This window comes from Primulina eburnea, chromosome 1, assembly GCF_022965805.1.
Source record: "Primulina eburnea isolate SZY01 chromosome 1, ASM2296580v1, whole genome shotgun sequence".
NCBI lineage: Eukaryota > Viridiplantae > Streptophyta > Magnoliopsida > Lamiales > Gesneriaceae > Primulina > Primulina eburnea.
In genome coordinates, this window is record NC_133101.1 from 64,785,446 (window position 1) to 64,801,037 (window position 15,592).

Below are 15,592 nucleotides of genomic sequence, written 5' to 3' on the forward strand. Positions count from 1 at the left end.
TGAGTTCAAGGTCCATGTTTATTTTGGACTCGTGATATTGAGAATTATAATTTTTTAAAGGAGTTCTTGAAAAAGAAAATTAAATACGTTTTTATTTTTCTTATTTTTCAAAAGCCCGATATGAAGGTAAGTCCGCTTTTTTAAAATGCTTTTATTGAAATAACATAAATGGTTTTTTACTTTTATTTTTAAATAGAAGTTGAAATAAAAGTCAAAAAAACGAAAAAATTACATTTTAAAACGATTTTTTGTAGAAGAAATGCACTTTTTTTTAATAAAAAAAATTAACACATTGGCTTCATACGAATGGACCTTTTCATAAAGTTTATGAATTTCTGATTTCAATAGTACGAAAGTTTTAGTTTCTTCAATATTTAGCATATCAATCAAATAACGTTATTATGTATATTAAATATCAAATTACGTTCCCTGACAACTGTGCTGGTCAAATCTGTGAAGACTTGAGTTCCGAACTTTTTGAAAATTTAAGTTTCATATTCTAAAATAACATGCTCACCTCAATTCATGAATCAATTTGTCTCATGTCATGAATGAAAACGATCAGTCAGTGTCGAAAGATATACTCTCTTTTTTCACTCTCGAAATAACGATGAATTTGAGAAGAGAAGAATATGAGGTTATTCAAGTCAGACTTATATATGAGACTCTTGACTTTTGTATTTTCTTCGATTCATTTAAATACATTGTAAACTTCACAATAGTAAAAGGTGATCTTTTTTCACGGTCGAGAGGCACTTTATTGAATAAAATCATATGTTTGGTAAGTCTCGTACCAGACGGTCTTAATATATCTAATGTAATGTCACGAAGTAATGTGAAGAATATGGCTCGAGCTAGCAGGACACGAAGCAAGTGGATTTATACGGTTGCGGGATCATTCTCTTGGAGATGGTCCCCGGCAAGGTCCACCTGAATCTTTACAATTTCGTTCGTAGTGCGGTATCAAATCAAGTAATGGCAATTGTTGATCCATTTGTGGGAAAAGGAGAATTCGATCCATTTGTGGGAAAAGGAGAATTTGAAGATCGAAGATGGTTTGAAATGTATACTGCATGCTCAAAGGAGTTACCAGGTGGCAGAATGCCCATAAATGATGTTGTTCCAGAATTGCAAAGGGTAAAAGATTGTTATGAAGCTGGTGAATTCACAGGTTTCAAGTTTAGGACAAAGATTTTACCATTTTGTGTCTGTGAGGGTGACTTTTGTAAGTACCCAGTGACAATATTGTGTCTTCATATTTTATTGCTAAAATTGTTATTTCTTATTTGTATAATTGTCATTCTGTATTTTGAGTTTTATATATACTAGCATAAAGTAAGAACGATGTATATTGACACTAATTATGTATGATATGATTAAAAAAATATATATTTAGTAAATGATAATAAACAAAACACATATAAAACTATATGGATTGAAACATGTGAAAAAGTAATTATGTTCGCTCAAAATGAAAAAAATTCTATTATTCACATTTTTACAGATCAATCGTGGTAGAAAAGATAAATTTAAGAAGGGCATATTTTTATTTTGAAAAGAAACAAAATACAACTCTTTTAAGAGACCACGTATAAAATTTTGATAGATAAATTAGCCATTTTAGCGTGGCTAGTCAAATGATTGAGCATGATCGATTGACTACGTTAGTTGACTTTATTATTATTGATTAGAACTTGCTGTTTATTGAAAAAAACAGAGGTAAGACAGTATTTTAATCTGAGAAACTAATATAAATATAGTAGGAGAATCTTTTTCCCCTGATTGAGTTAGTTGAATAATGTACCCGAGTGAGTTTTCATGACAGAGCTATCCTAACTTCTTCAACTTTTTATTAATTAATGAATGAAAGCCTCAAATAATAGAAAACAGAACTCGTGGCCAAAGTGCTTAGGAATTCTTGAATCACAGATCATATTTTCCTTTGCCTCGCTTTCTCTAGCATAAAATGGATGAAAATGAACAACATGCATTGGCCCAGGTGAGGAAATCAGTTCAAATGCTTGGTTCTTCCACCGAGGTAATCTTTGTACCATTCTTTCGCGCTCATTTTGTAACAGATGTATAACCATTTTAATTGTGTTGCAGAAGTATGGAGATCCTACGCTGATGAGATTCTTGATTGCAAGGTCAATGGACACGGACAAGGCTTCGAAAATGTTTGTGCAGTGGCTGAAATGGAGGGCTGCATTCGTGCCTCTGGGTCACATCCCTAATGTGAAGTTGAGGATGAATTAAATGCAAATAAAATTTATTTGCAGGGTTTATCTGAAAAAGGGTACCCCGTGATGGTGGTTAAATCCAATAAGCATTTCCCTTCCAAGGATCAGCTTCAATTCAAGAGTAAGTAATATATTTTCATTTGGTAATTTATTCGTTTTTTTCTTTAGCATTTGGTACTATTTCTTGATTATTGGTTCAGTACATAAAGATTCTAGCTTTGAATTGTTGAATTATGCCTTTCTTATCTTTTTGTTGTTCCGTTGACAATCTGAAGTTTATAAATTGTTTATTCACATGGGGCCTTTCTATGATCTCTCCAAGCGTGGTGGCCCCTTTTTCACACTACCATACTCCTTTTGACTTTTATAATTTGTGGCATTTTAGTAAATTATTAAGCTCAAACTTTTTCGTTTCTGTGGAAGTTGATATTCTAATACATCGTTTATTATAAAGATCAATTTGGGTATGCACTTTGGAGTTCCCTGCTAAAAATAGCTAAATGTATACGTTTAGTATTGGATTCTTGACGTATGTTAAGGCTTTCTTTTCTCTGTTGTTTGTCGATGCAGGATTAGGTATGGATGTGATTCTAACATACGTTTGTCAATTAGTCAGACAAATGCATGGATAATAAGTGTAGAGTTTGGTAGTTCATTAAAGTGTGCTCTTTTTTGGCTAGTGATTGAGATATATTCATGTTTAGCAGTTAGGGAAGTCTTTTACCAATCAAGGTTGAGTGTTGCTTTTAAATGGACAACATAGAATGTGATACTCATACTTGACTTGTTTCCTTTTGTATTTACATGTGATGTCTTTTGTATATTGTTGGCATGTCTGCTGTGATAGATTGGAATCAAAACCTACTTCTGGTTTACGTGCTTGTTAATACTTCAATGCTTGATTATGTAGTTACTGGAAGTTTGTGGAGTGAAAATTACCTTCACTTGAAAATTTAGGGATTAATCATGCGTGATAACAATTTTTAGGAAATACCGATCGTTTATCAGACTCGGTTTTCTTTTACTTTCGATGCAGAATTCGTGGTTTATCTACTGGACAAGACTATTGCAAGGTGTAGATTCTATTTATCTGTGATAAAGATCAATTTCATTTGCAACCCTTCTTAGGAATTCTGGTGGAGTCACAAAAAACTTTTTACTTCGAAGCAAATTTCTATATATTATTGTAATTGTCATTGGTTTTGTAAAATATCGGTGTCCTGCTAACTTCTTGTTCTGAAACTATGATCAAAATGACATGTTTAGTAGATAGGATTGCAGTTATATGACCATAATTACTCCGTCTTCTGCTCTGTCAAATTAAGTTTCAGTTCTGGCTCAAGATGTGATTTTTTTTACCTTCACAGTTCTTTTAAAGGCAGAGAAATTGGAAATGAAAAGTTGATTGGCATTATTGATCTGAAACGAATTTCTTACAAGAACATAGACACTCGCGGCTTAATCACTGGTTTTCAGTACTTTCAAGTAAGTCGCCCCGGTACACCTTTCCCAAAAGCAATTCTTTGTATTTTATAGATAAATAAAATGATACTAGTTAAGATAGAGTGATGCTTTTTGTCCAAGAATCGTGAGATTCTGAGTATCACACCGAGACATTTTTATTGTCATTCGTACTGAGTATATGTCTGCCGCTGCACAGGCATACTACCTCGAGAGGTTGGCCAAGTTATACTTGTTACACATGCCATGGTTTTTCGTGAGCGTCTGGAGATTGGTTTCACGTTTCTTGGAGAAAGCTACTTTAGAAAAGGTATATTTGATAATAAGACGTATGTTTATCAAAGCCTATAGTGTATACTGGATTGGTGCCCTTCACATGTTTAATTCCAGTCTTGAAATTTGATGCAGGTGGTAATTGTGAAGAATGAAGAGGAAAGAAGAGATTTAGTGAAGGACATTGGTGAAGAAGCGTTGGCGGAAGAGTATGGTGGGCGAGCTAAACTTGTTCCTATTCAAGATTTCGTACTGATGCCATTAGAAGACAGCCCTCTTGAGCCATCTCAACCCGCAGAAACTAATGTACGAAAAATAGTTGGGTATCTTAATATATCAGGTTTGCTGACTTGGTTTATGAACATTACTCATAAAGAATCAAATAGATTCGAGTTTTTACAAGTAAAATATACACCACGAAACAGATCAACTCCCACTTTACAAGCATCTCTACAAACTGCAATTAATATGTAATGTATATCTAAACTGATTTTTTTTCTTTTCTTTTCAGAATCAGTACATTTTCAACAAAGAAAACTTCACCCTTAGGCAAATCTTTCCCTTTTCCAAGTCCAATTTAGCCCCTGTCACCAGCCAATGTCCAGGACTATCCAACGGCCCTCTACACAACTGTGTCATATCTACAAATTTCAATAGCTTCTGCGTTTGAACCGGCACTGGTGGCCCTGTTGGGTACACCCCCGAATCCACGATGACTTGTTCCGGCAATTTCTCTTTCTCCGCGTTTCCGGTTATCGACGTACTTATGGATGAAAAGAATCCCGATTTTATCGAGTTGTGTTCCGATGCGGCATGCATCCAGTTAGACTGCATGATGCACGAGTTTGATAACTTTGAGTACGCAAGACGAAGGTGCAACACATTTTTGGAATAATGCTTTTTCACATGGAGTTGGGCTCCCGTTACGATGAACGAGGTGTCTTGCGAGGGACTTAACCATTCTAGGTCGGGTTTCACCGGGGCAGTGCAGACGTGGGAGAATTTTTTCCATTGGATAGCTTCGAAATAACGATGGTTTTCGGGGATTTCGTCAGATCCCCGCCATGTCGTGGAGTCGTTCATCTTATTATGGAAGTGGACCGGCGGGGTGGTTAGGTGTTGGAGGTGCACTCCCAGCCTGAAAATTATGAGTTTGTAGAGTAAGCTACTCAGTTAATTATATGCACACTAAGACTAAGATGTTATGTATACAGTATTACCACTTTGTTTCAAATTTGTGATTATCCTATCCGTTGAAAAAATCTTAAATTTTTATGTCAAAAATATTATTTTTCACTCACCGAGTCGACCTGCCTCGTGAATATAATAAACATCCTCATAGAAAATATACTCTTCGTTATGTTCCTTCAATATATATTCATACATTAATCTATATCTATATAAATATATGGATTGAATTGTGAATTTCCTCTATTATCCCCATTAAAATTGTATTCTAATGACACTTTATCTTCCTTTTATGTAATTAGTTAATTATTATTATTAATCCATTGACTAATTATTATTTATTACTCTTTCACTCACTTTTTCAAGAAAATCACTATTATAAATAAATACATGTTTATTTATTTTTTCATCTACTCATTTAACAATAATCATTAATATATTTTTATTGTTAATTTTAAAATTATTTACTTTAATATTTACATGGCAAAAACTCGTGTGAGACGGTCTCACGGGTATTATTTGTGAGACGGATCTCTTATTTGGGTGACCCATGAAAAAATATCACTTTTTATGCTAAGAGTATTACTTTTTATTTTGAATATGGGTAGGGTTGACCCGTCTCACAGATTATAATCCGTGAGACGGTCTCACATGAGACTCACTCTATTTACATTGACATCAAATTCACAAAAAATCACTATCATAATGTTAAAAATTTAAATAAATTGTTAATCTATACTAATTCACAAAAAATCACTATCATAATGTTATAATCTATATCTATATCTATATAAATATACGGATTGAATTGTGAATTTCTTCTATTATCCTCATTAAAATTGTACTCTAATGATATTTTTTCTTCCTTTTATGTAATTAGTTAATTATTAATCCATTGACTGATTATTATTTATTACTCTTTCACTCACTTTCATGGCATGACTACAAATAATATCAAAATATTTATTCAACAACTAATGATTCGAAACAATATGTAATAATATTATTTATAAAATTAATTGATTTTGTGAAAATACCTTACAAATAATAGTAATAGTGTTATACATTCTTTTATTAAAATAAATAATACAAAAAATTATGCTAACAGAGGTTTCGAACTTATATTTACAATTTATGTATTAATTATATTTTTCATAATCTTAGTTTTTTTACAAATAATACCAAAAAAAAATTTATGTTTAACAAAACAGAAAATAAGAAATTATAAATTTATATGTCGATGTTTAATCTATATTTATATCTATATATATACTAATCTAAATATATGAATGTGAATTGTGAATTTACAAAAATATCCTTACCTTCATTTAATAATAATAATTTAATTAAATATTCTTACCTTCATTTAATAATAATAATTGATACATGTTTTCTTTTTCATATATTCTTTTAATAATAATCATTTCATTAATACATTTTTATTTTTAAATTTAAAATTAATTACTTTAATATTTACATTGACATCAAATTCACAGAAAATCACTATCATAAATACATGTTTATTTTTTTTTATTTGTTTTTCATCTATTCATTTTATAATAATCATTAATATATTTTTATTTTAAAATTTAAAATTAATTACTACATATTTTCTTTTTCATATATTCTTTTAATAATAATCAAATATATGAATGTGAATTGTGAATTTACAAAAATATCCTTACCTTCATTTAATAATAATAATTTAATTAAATATTCTTACCTTCATTTAATAATAATAATTGATACATGTTTTCTTTTTCATATATTCTTTTAATAATAATCATTTCATTAATATATTTTTATTTTTAAATTTAAAATTAATTACTTTAATATTTACATTGACATCAAATTCACAGAAAATCACTATCATAAATACATGTTTATTTTTTTTTATTTGTTTTTCATCTATTCATTTTATAATAATCATTAATATATTTTTATTTTAAAATTTAAAATTAATTACTACATATTTTCTTTTTCATATATTCTTTTAATAATAATCATTAATATATTTTTATTTTTAAATTTAAAATTAAATACTTTAATATTTACATTGACATCAAATTCACATAAAATCACTATCATAATTATATATTTATTTTTTTTGTTTTTTTCATCTATTCATTTAATAATAATCATTAATATGTTTTTATTTTTAAATTTAATTATTTACTTTAATATTTACATTGACATCAAATTCACAGAAAATCACTATCATAATATTATAAATTTAAATAAATTGTTAATGTTACGAACATTAATGTAATAATGGGAAAACAAATAGAGATGAGTGTGCTTGAATAAAATTAAATTATTAATAAATATTAAGGTCATATAAAACATTTTTTTCCCATTTAGAAGGTAGATATATATAGATTACTTATGTATCAACAAAATACGTGATTGAGAGAAAATGTTTGTATGTAAGTGATTTCATTGCAAACATTTAAGTTATTTAATCAATTTTCAATATATGATGCTAAATACATATTACTAAATAATATAATATCTATTAATTAATCTATTAAATATATGACTTTCATTTGTAAGCTTACTATTATATTATTTTTTTTGTTTTACAATTTGTCATGTTAATGTTGTTATTTAAGTCATTTTTTTATCTTAGTTTAATAAGATCATTAATAGTGTATTTAACTCAATCAAACTAATTATTATTTTAATTTACTTTTAAATTTAATTTTAATTATTTAAATTTATATATTGCCGTCAAATAATAATAGGAAGACAAAGGGAGATGAGTCGGACTGAATAAAAATAAATTATTAATAAATATTAATGTCATACAAAATTTCTTTCTCCCATTTAGAATAAAAATATTTTCAAACTCTTTATGTGTCAATATAGATATGTGATTGAGAGAAATGTTTGTATGTAAGTGATTTCAAACACTGTTTTTAAGTTATTTAGTCAATTTTTTTATAAATGCTGCTAAATAAATATTACTAAATAATATGCTCCATTTGATCATTTTGTGTTCTTGCAATGAGGAGTTATATGTCATTTGTATTGATCATGTAATTGTTTTTGGATTGTTTATGTGATTTGTTGTTTGCACGAAGAAAAGAGAAACAAAATCAAATATCCAACAAAAATGGTTATTTTTCAATTTTTTATTGTTGAGATATTTTGTTAATTTTTAAACACATAATGCATGTTTTCTGTTTGCTTAGATTACTTAGTTTGAAGTGACTTATAAAATATTAAAAAATTTGAAATATTTCTTCGTTTTTACGTTATGTTTCAGAATATCAAGAGATAATATTTTTTATTTATTGAGACAATTGTATTTCCAAAATTCTGTCCATAAATCAATATTTAATTTTTTACGACATTATTATATTCTCTAATCAATTTTTTTTTTACTTAGATTGATAGAAGACATTTTAATTTGAGTTTTTATGTTCTTGCTTATATTATTTTTGTAATATTATTTATTATGAAAATAATAGGTGAACTACAAAATTTGGTAGGTCTAAGAGTCCTCTGATGAACAACAAATATGGATAAATTATTAAAATATATAATATCCAGTAGATTTTTGGCATGCGATTTTGTTCTAATTCAATGATTATGTATGATTCCAAGTTTTAATTATATCACAAGTTAACACATGCTTTGTTGTTGCTAGATATATTTTGTCAATAGTATAATATTTTTCTATGGTTTAAGAAAAATTGTGTGACTTTGTATTATATTTTTACGGCTCCTTTTCTAAATGGTTTTCTTATGATTTCAAGGCACCATTTTTCATTTGTGTTTTTTTTAAAGAAGTGGAATGAATATCTATAAAACGATGACATTAATAAGGCGTCTTCTCTTTATTTGAAAAAAATATTGGAAAATTTATACAAATTATGAATAATATGAGTTAATATTTAATTTGAGAGTGATTTATGCTTTTTATTGCTCGTATATACTTCAATTTCTTTGTTATTGTACTAAATAAATTATTTTTAAACTTTGAGTTATCATTTTTTCCTTATCGAGGTTGTTTGTGTTATGATTTTTTTATTCGTTTTGGTTAGTATTGTTGGTGGTAATTGATTTTTCTGATATTATATGATGTGTCTTGTTGTTTATAAAAATAAGTATGAGAGTATACCAATCAAAGCCACGTATTTTGGGTCTTCTGTTCTACGAAGAGAATAATAAATGGTTTCTGTGAATTATATAATTTTTTGGTTTTTCATACATATAGTCTACGAAATGCGTCAAATTTTGAACAAAAAAGTTAAGACAAACATAGTGAATGAAAAAAAATTAGACATGTTAAATAAAAAAAATAATGTTGTGTATTACTATGTTGGGTGCAATAATTGTCCATGCTTGGTAGAGCGGTCGAACCGTGGTGCTTGAGCTACTGTGCGGTTTAAAAGATTTGAGTTGCACCACTACTACTAGCTATAGCTTTTGGTAAAGCGGCAAGCGCTCGGCCCTGCAATTGGTATCAGAGCCAAGGTCACGGGTTCGATTCCCATTGATTGTGAATAGTGCAATTATTGAGAGGGAGATTGTTGGGTGCAATAATTGTTACTGCTTGGTAGAGCGGCCGAACCGTGGTGCTTGAGCTGCTGTGCAGTTTAAAAGATTTGAGTTGCACCATTACTACTAACTATAGATTTTGGTAAAGCGGCAAGCACTCGGTCCTACATACTATGTCTTAATTTCTGTATGATATAATTCAAGCACATTTTTTTTATAGATATTTGAAATTAGGTTCAACTAAGTAACATGAAACATATACATATATATTAAATCATATTTAAAGCAAAATATTAAGATCAAGAATGATTCAGATTTAAATTTAAACGAAGCACAATGAAGAAGAAATTGAAGAATTGTATGTGTACATTAAGTGTTATATAATGATTATGTTGTTACTTCATGGTTGTCCGACATATGAATGTCATATAAAATGTCAATATTTCTCAATAAAATAGTTTTTCAAAAAGAAAAAATTCTTAATTCAGAAAAAAATACATAAAAAACAAATTGTGCATAATTCTCATTCTATTTATAATGGTATGAGAACAATTCTAAAACTTTGTTGACACAATATAATAGATCAATTTTGTGCATTTTATTGAGACATTAAGCCAGTTTCACTTTATTTCCTCCAATATTATCTCGATATATTTCGATGTGACTACGAGATTGTTTTTGTCTTTTTTTTTAGTCAAATTGTCTAACCACTAATTCATAACATATATGATGGTAGCATAGAAAACTCCTCGTCCATGAAATCTAAATGGTTATATTATTAGATGAGATATTGAATAAGACAAATACTTTGACATATATTTGAATGATATCTCATATGCATATCTTAATTACATTATTCGTATCTCTTCTCAAGATTTTTAAAATACAATAATTAAGTTTGTATATCGTTCCACGAGATATAAAATATTATAAAACAAAATATAAACTCGATAGAAGAAAATTTATTTTGTTTCAATGAATAATATAATATTACGTTCTAAACGCAACAAATGAGATTGAAACTATATCATCCTCATGACATGATGCACGCAATCATTATTTCAAAGCTTCCAAAAAAATGATGATGAAGATGACTTTCTTGAATTGCGTCAAATTAAATGAGGACACAATTTAAAGATATAACCATTTGAAGAGATTTCAAGTATTTTTCTCACAGTGATTGAGAAATAGTTGTTAAAAATTTATTAACCTTATAGCTATATATTTATAATATTGATACTAAATATATAAAAATGATATCACAAATATCACAATATTTGAAGAAGGTGCAACACCATTCATTCGTTATGTTGTTGAAGAATATATAAGTTATACATACTTTTAGTCACAGTGAAAACTTATCGCGAATAAAAGTATTTTTTCTTAGTTGTTATAGTTGATGATTGTCAAAAGCTGAAAAATCATTTAACAACAAAAAAATAGCCAGAAAAATAAGATTATCAGATAAAAACAATGTAGAAAACCGAAAAAATGTCATGATAAAGAAGCAAACTATGAGCATGTCAGATCCCGGATAAGGATTGTAAATAACATAATATATGTTAAAGACGATCAGATATTTGCTGAGCATATCAAAATAGTAATATGCATATTATAACAAACTACGACAAAGAGTTGTTGAGTTCTCAAAATCAACCAAGAAGAATATTTGAAAGTGTGTCAAGTGGATAAGATAATTTCTCTTATTCATATACCGTCTATGGTCATGATTTTTTTTATTTTTTATGGCTTAGTTTGTTTCAGTTGATAAATATTATTAGTCATGTTTTAATTCATTTAAATATTATCAAAATTTCGCACATATATTTTCAGCAGTTTAAGTTTTTACGTGCAACGCACGTGCATTTTTCTAGTTGTTTTAAAATTTTCAAAATTTCTCACCATCCCAATTTTGTGATTGTATTTAATTCAGTTACATATGATCTGAAATTTTAAATGATTTTTAAAAATCATTGTGATATATATACACAAAATAGGGGCCTTACCGATTGCATTTTATGCCCTCGAGATATAACCTCATTCCAGTCACCGGTAAGTTGCCGGCAGTGACCTAATCACAATTAATTAAGGTTAAAATAAAGTCATTACGTGAAGTTGGCAATTGATTACTGTGTAATAACGATACCTGAGTGGTATTTACGTATAGCTTAGGGCCCATTGGATTAAAATTCAGAGATGGCGTGTGATTAGCCTTGTTCCTAGCTAGGCCCATGGAGAGGTCATTGTGTATGGGGGCCCAAATTCTATGAGTTTGAAAGTCCAGGAAATACTCTAGATCAGCTATTGGAGGCTTATCTGCTCGTTTATAAAATAATAAGAATAGTCAAATTTTAATTAATTAAACAAAAAAAAGAACATAAATTTGTTACATATATCTTCTACCCAATCCGAGTCATAAAATAATATTATTTTTATGATAAAATGTATTATTTTTCACTCTTGACATGAACAACATGATTTTGTCCATATAATTGGAAATCTCACAGAAGAAATATACTGTATCCTTTCAATCCGATGCCTCAACCCCATATTTCATATTCATGATTTATAATGTCCAAATTTCTCGAATATGCACAAGATATTTGAATAATCCAAAACAAAAGACCAATAATAAATGAGGAAATAGAACTTACATCGAAGATAGAGATTGATGGCATGCGACAAGAAGCCTTTGCCAGGAAGCCCTCTCATCAGAGAAGTGATTGGTATGAAGTTGAAATGGACCGCATCCGGCATTAATGGAACCGTTGGCAGCCATTCACAATGTGTATTATTCACACACGATTCCCCACCCCTTTTTGAACAAATCACACTGATCCCCTGCCATATATTATTATATTATTATTCAGACAAAATAATGTCCCTTCACTCCAACTCAATATGTACAAAATTTTAAGACAATTAATTATATACATAATCAAGTGTCATTGCCTATTGGGATTATAATTTGAATACTTAAAGAGTTCGATTGAACAATCTATCGTGGGATCCAAATTCACATCTAGAATTTGCTTACGGGGGTTAAAACACATCATCATTCGAGCTCAAGTACAAATCGAGCAGTGGTTTTGCCATGCCCTGTAGTAATCGGCTTGTACACGATATAGTATTTATCCTTAATACTTATTTCGACGTGTATATATATCGAAGATAATCGTTGCATGATGATCAAACTTACATCTTTTGCTGTAATTGACTGGAAATTATTCAGAATGTTAGGTTGCGGATCAAAAACATCGAATGCTTGTGGTGCCTGTGCGATTCGTCCACACACAAAACAAAAAGTGTATAAATAACTCAACATCTTGCTAAAATAATAATAAGCCAATTATATGTCACAGATTGGATTGATTGAATTGAACCTTGTGTTTTTGTTCTTTTGTTTTGAGCTGATGCGGGGAAAATGTGCATGTTCCATTGAATAATTGATCTCCAAGATTATAAAAATGATTCTTCAGCTCTGATGGTTCCATGCTTGAAGACTTGTCTTGCTTTACCAAAACCAAATCATGCCCACCAATACCTAGCCCCACAATTATATGTGTTCCATATTTTTCTATGAATCTGTTCCTCGCAATAAATATATAAAATTAGCGAAACTATGCGCTCGAGGTTATTTTAAAATGCAGTTATAATCTTTGATAAAATGAGGTAATAATATCGACTTTTATTTTCACACGACATCATATTGAACATATGATTGTGAGGTATGACATCAAAGGTCAATCCTGATTAAACTTGTTCAAGTATGTTGAAAAATCATTGTATAATAATTCAGAAATTGCAATATAAAATAAATAAGGAATGCTCGATGACTGACGCGAGTGCATCGAGAGATCGTGTTTGAAATTGTCCCCATGATAAACTGCAAACTAAAACTTTAGTTATATTCGAATTTTCTTTTAATTTAATTATTCCGAGGATAATTTTAATAAAACTCAATTTAATAAGTCAGATGAACACGGAACACCAAAATGTCAAGCATGTTGAAATGACAAAAGACAGCTAAGATTCTGAAACTGCCAAAAAAATTCAATATGAAATTAAAGTGTTGTATAAATCTTAGCCATCAGATTATCCTTACTTGTCATATTATATGCTCCCATTGCTGACTTTTCTTTCGAAATATAAAAAAATAAAACTTTGAAATAAGATCTGCAACGTTAACGCCTCCAGAAAAATAAGTTATTTTTATTTTTACCCTTTGATCAACAATTCTCATTGTCTAAGGACATATGAAAAAAACAAAATATTGGATTTGATTTAAAATATTCAAGGTCTAGCGTCTGTGCACTTGTGGGTCAACTGTACTTTGTTGTATAATTATATTAAAATAAATTTTAAATTTGGAATATAAGTTTTGGGAAAAAAATTTAAAATTGGTGTCTCCAATGCTGGTTTAGTTAATAATGCATTAAAATCACAAGAGAATTTCTAGGAAAACTCACCCACAAGTTAAAATTAAAGGGTATCAAATCAAAATAACAAAAGTTAGTTGAGTGAGTCTCATGTGAGACCGTCTGACGGATACTAAACTGTGAGATGGGTCAATCCTACTCATATTCACAATAAAAAGTAATATTCTTAGCATAAAAAATTATACTTTTTCATGGATGACCCAAATAAGAGATCCGTCTCACAAATTCGATCCGTGAGACCGTCTCATACAAGTTTTTGCCAAGTTAGATTTAGTTATGTATCTCAATTCTCTTCCACTATGGTGGTTTTATTGGCTTTACAATGAAGACAGCACCAAGAATTTAGAAAAATTTAATGATGGAGAAAAAACAATTTATACCGTATCGAAGAGGTAAAGATATTAATTATATTCTAAGGTATAGCAGCATTGGAATTTGGAACATTTAAAGCCATTTGAAAATTTTCAGTAAATTAAATCTGATTTTACCTTGCTAGAGCAGAAGGATCCCATGTAGAAGGAACAGCATTCCGCACCTCATCGGCGAGAATCAGTGGATATCTATCGATATGAATATCGAACAAATTGATAAAATATCCATCAAACGCTAAACACTTTGTGCTCGCAGCATCAATAGCCCACGACCCGCTCTGGAATCCGAACATGGAGTTGAACTGCCCCGACGGGATTTTACCCGAAACCGAGCATTTTTTGTTGAAAAACTCCGACATCTAACAGGGGGAAAAGAAAAAAAAAATCTAAGACACGAGATTTCACGTATTAATTTGACGACTTCAGTTGAGACGTTTATACGATACGCACCTGGTTAAAATCGAGCATGTCTGATTGATACCTTGTACGATCTCCTTTATCACATCTTATATCGATCGAGACATTATCAATGGATCCGAAACCTGGTACTGAGAGATGTCTGGTGGCTGTTTCGTTAAGGACGATGATCCTGTTTTCTCCTTTGCAGAACTTGAGTCGAAAATCGGACGATAAATCAAAACCTTTGCCGAGGCTGTTCAGGGCCTTCTGCACAACTCCATGGTCACTCATTTTTCTGTTTCTAATGATTTGATTCTTCAAAGTTCGGTTTCTTCTTACACACACACACACACTCAGGTAGATGTGTGTGGATGAAAGAAAGCGTCAGTGTGGAAGCTAAAGACGTTATTCAAATCCGTAAAATATTATAATTTGATTTGAGCGGTTTGAAAAAATGGAAATAGGAAAAGGTTGAGGAAATTTCACTGATTCATGTTCACTCTTGGTTTTATATTTGAAGAACAAACTTTGACTTTAATTATTGAGTATTTTGCGTGTTATTTCATTCGGACGACTAAAATGGCTGTTGACTGACTCTTGGTGGTAATGGTCATTATGAAATTTTTACAGATATGGTTAATTATACCTCAAAACTCATTTCATTGTGGTGGCCTCAATTTTGTCACTAACCCGTGGATGGCATATAGACCAATTA

General features: G+C 29.8%; 1 protein-coding gene and 1 pseudogene across 2 annotated transcripts; one reads left to right on the top strand and one right to left on the bottom strand.

Annotated features, from left to right (window-relative positions):
• Positions 1 to 1,914: 1,914 nt before the first annotated feature.
• On the top strand, positions 1,915 to 4,448 carry LOC140842129 (sec14 cytosolic factor-like; annotated as a pseudogene).
• On the bottom strand, positions 4,346 to 15,310 carry LOC140842120 (MACPF domain-containing protein At1g14780-like). 2 transcript variants are annotated; one of them, XM_073209937.1, is made up of 8 exons: positions 14,929 to 15,310; positions 14,596 to 14,837; positions 13,051 to 13,253; positions 12,868 to 12,932; positions 12,323 to 12,509; positions 11,815 to 11,984; positions 11,675 to 11,739; positions 4,346 to 5,112 (listed from the first exon to the last, which is right to left on the bottom strand). In XM_073209937.1, exons 1-8 carry the CDS (start codon positions 15,166 to 15,168, stop codon positions 4,488 to 4,490), a joined length of 1,797 nt encoding a protein of 598 aa, XP_073066038.1. In that variant the 5' UTR covers positions 15,169 to 15,310; the 3' UTR covers positions 4,346 to 4,487. The 2 variants fall into 2 exon arrangements, with proteins under 2 accessions (XP_073066038.1, XP_073066036.1); XM_073209935.1 differs by having other exon boundaries at positions 12,868 to 12,942; positions 13,052 to 13,253; positions 14,929 to 15,309.
• Positions 15,311 to 15,592: the final 282 nt, after the last annotated feature.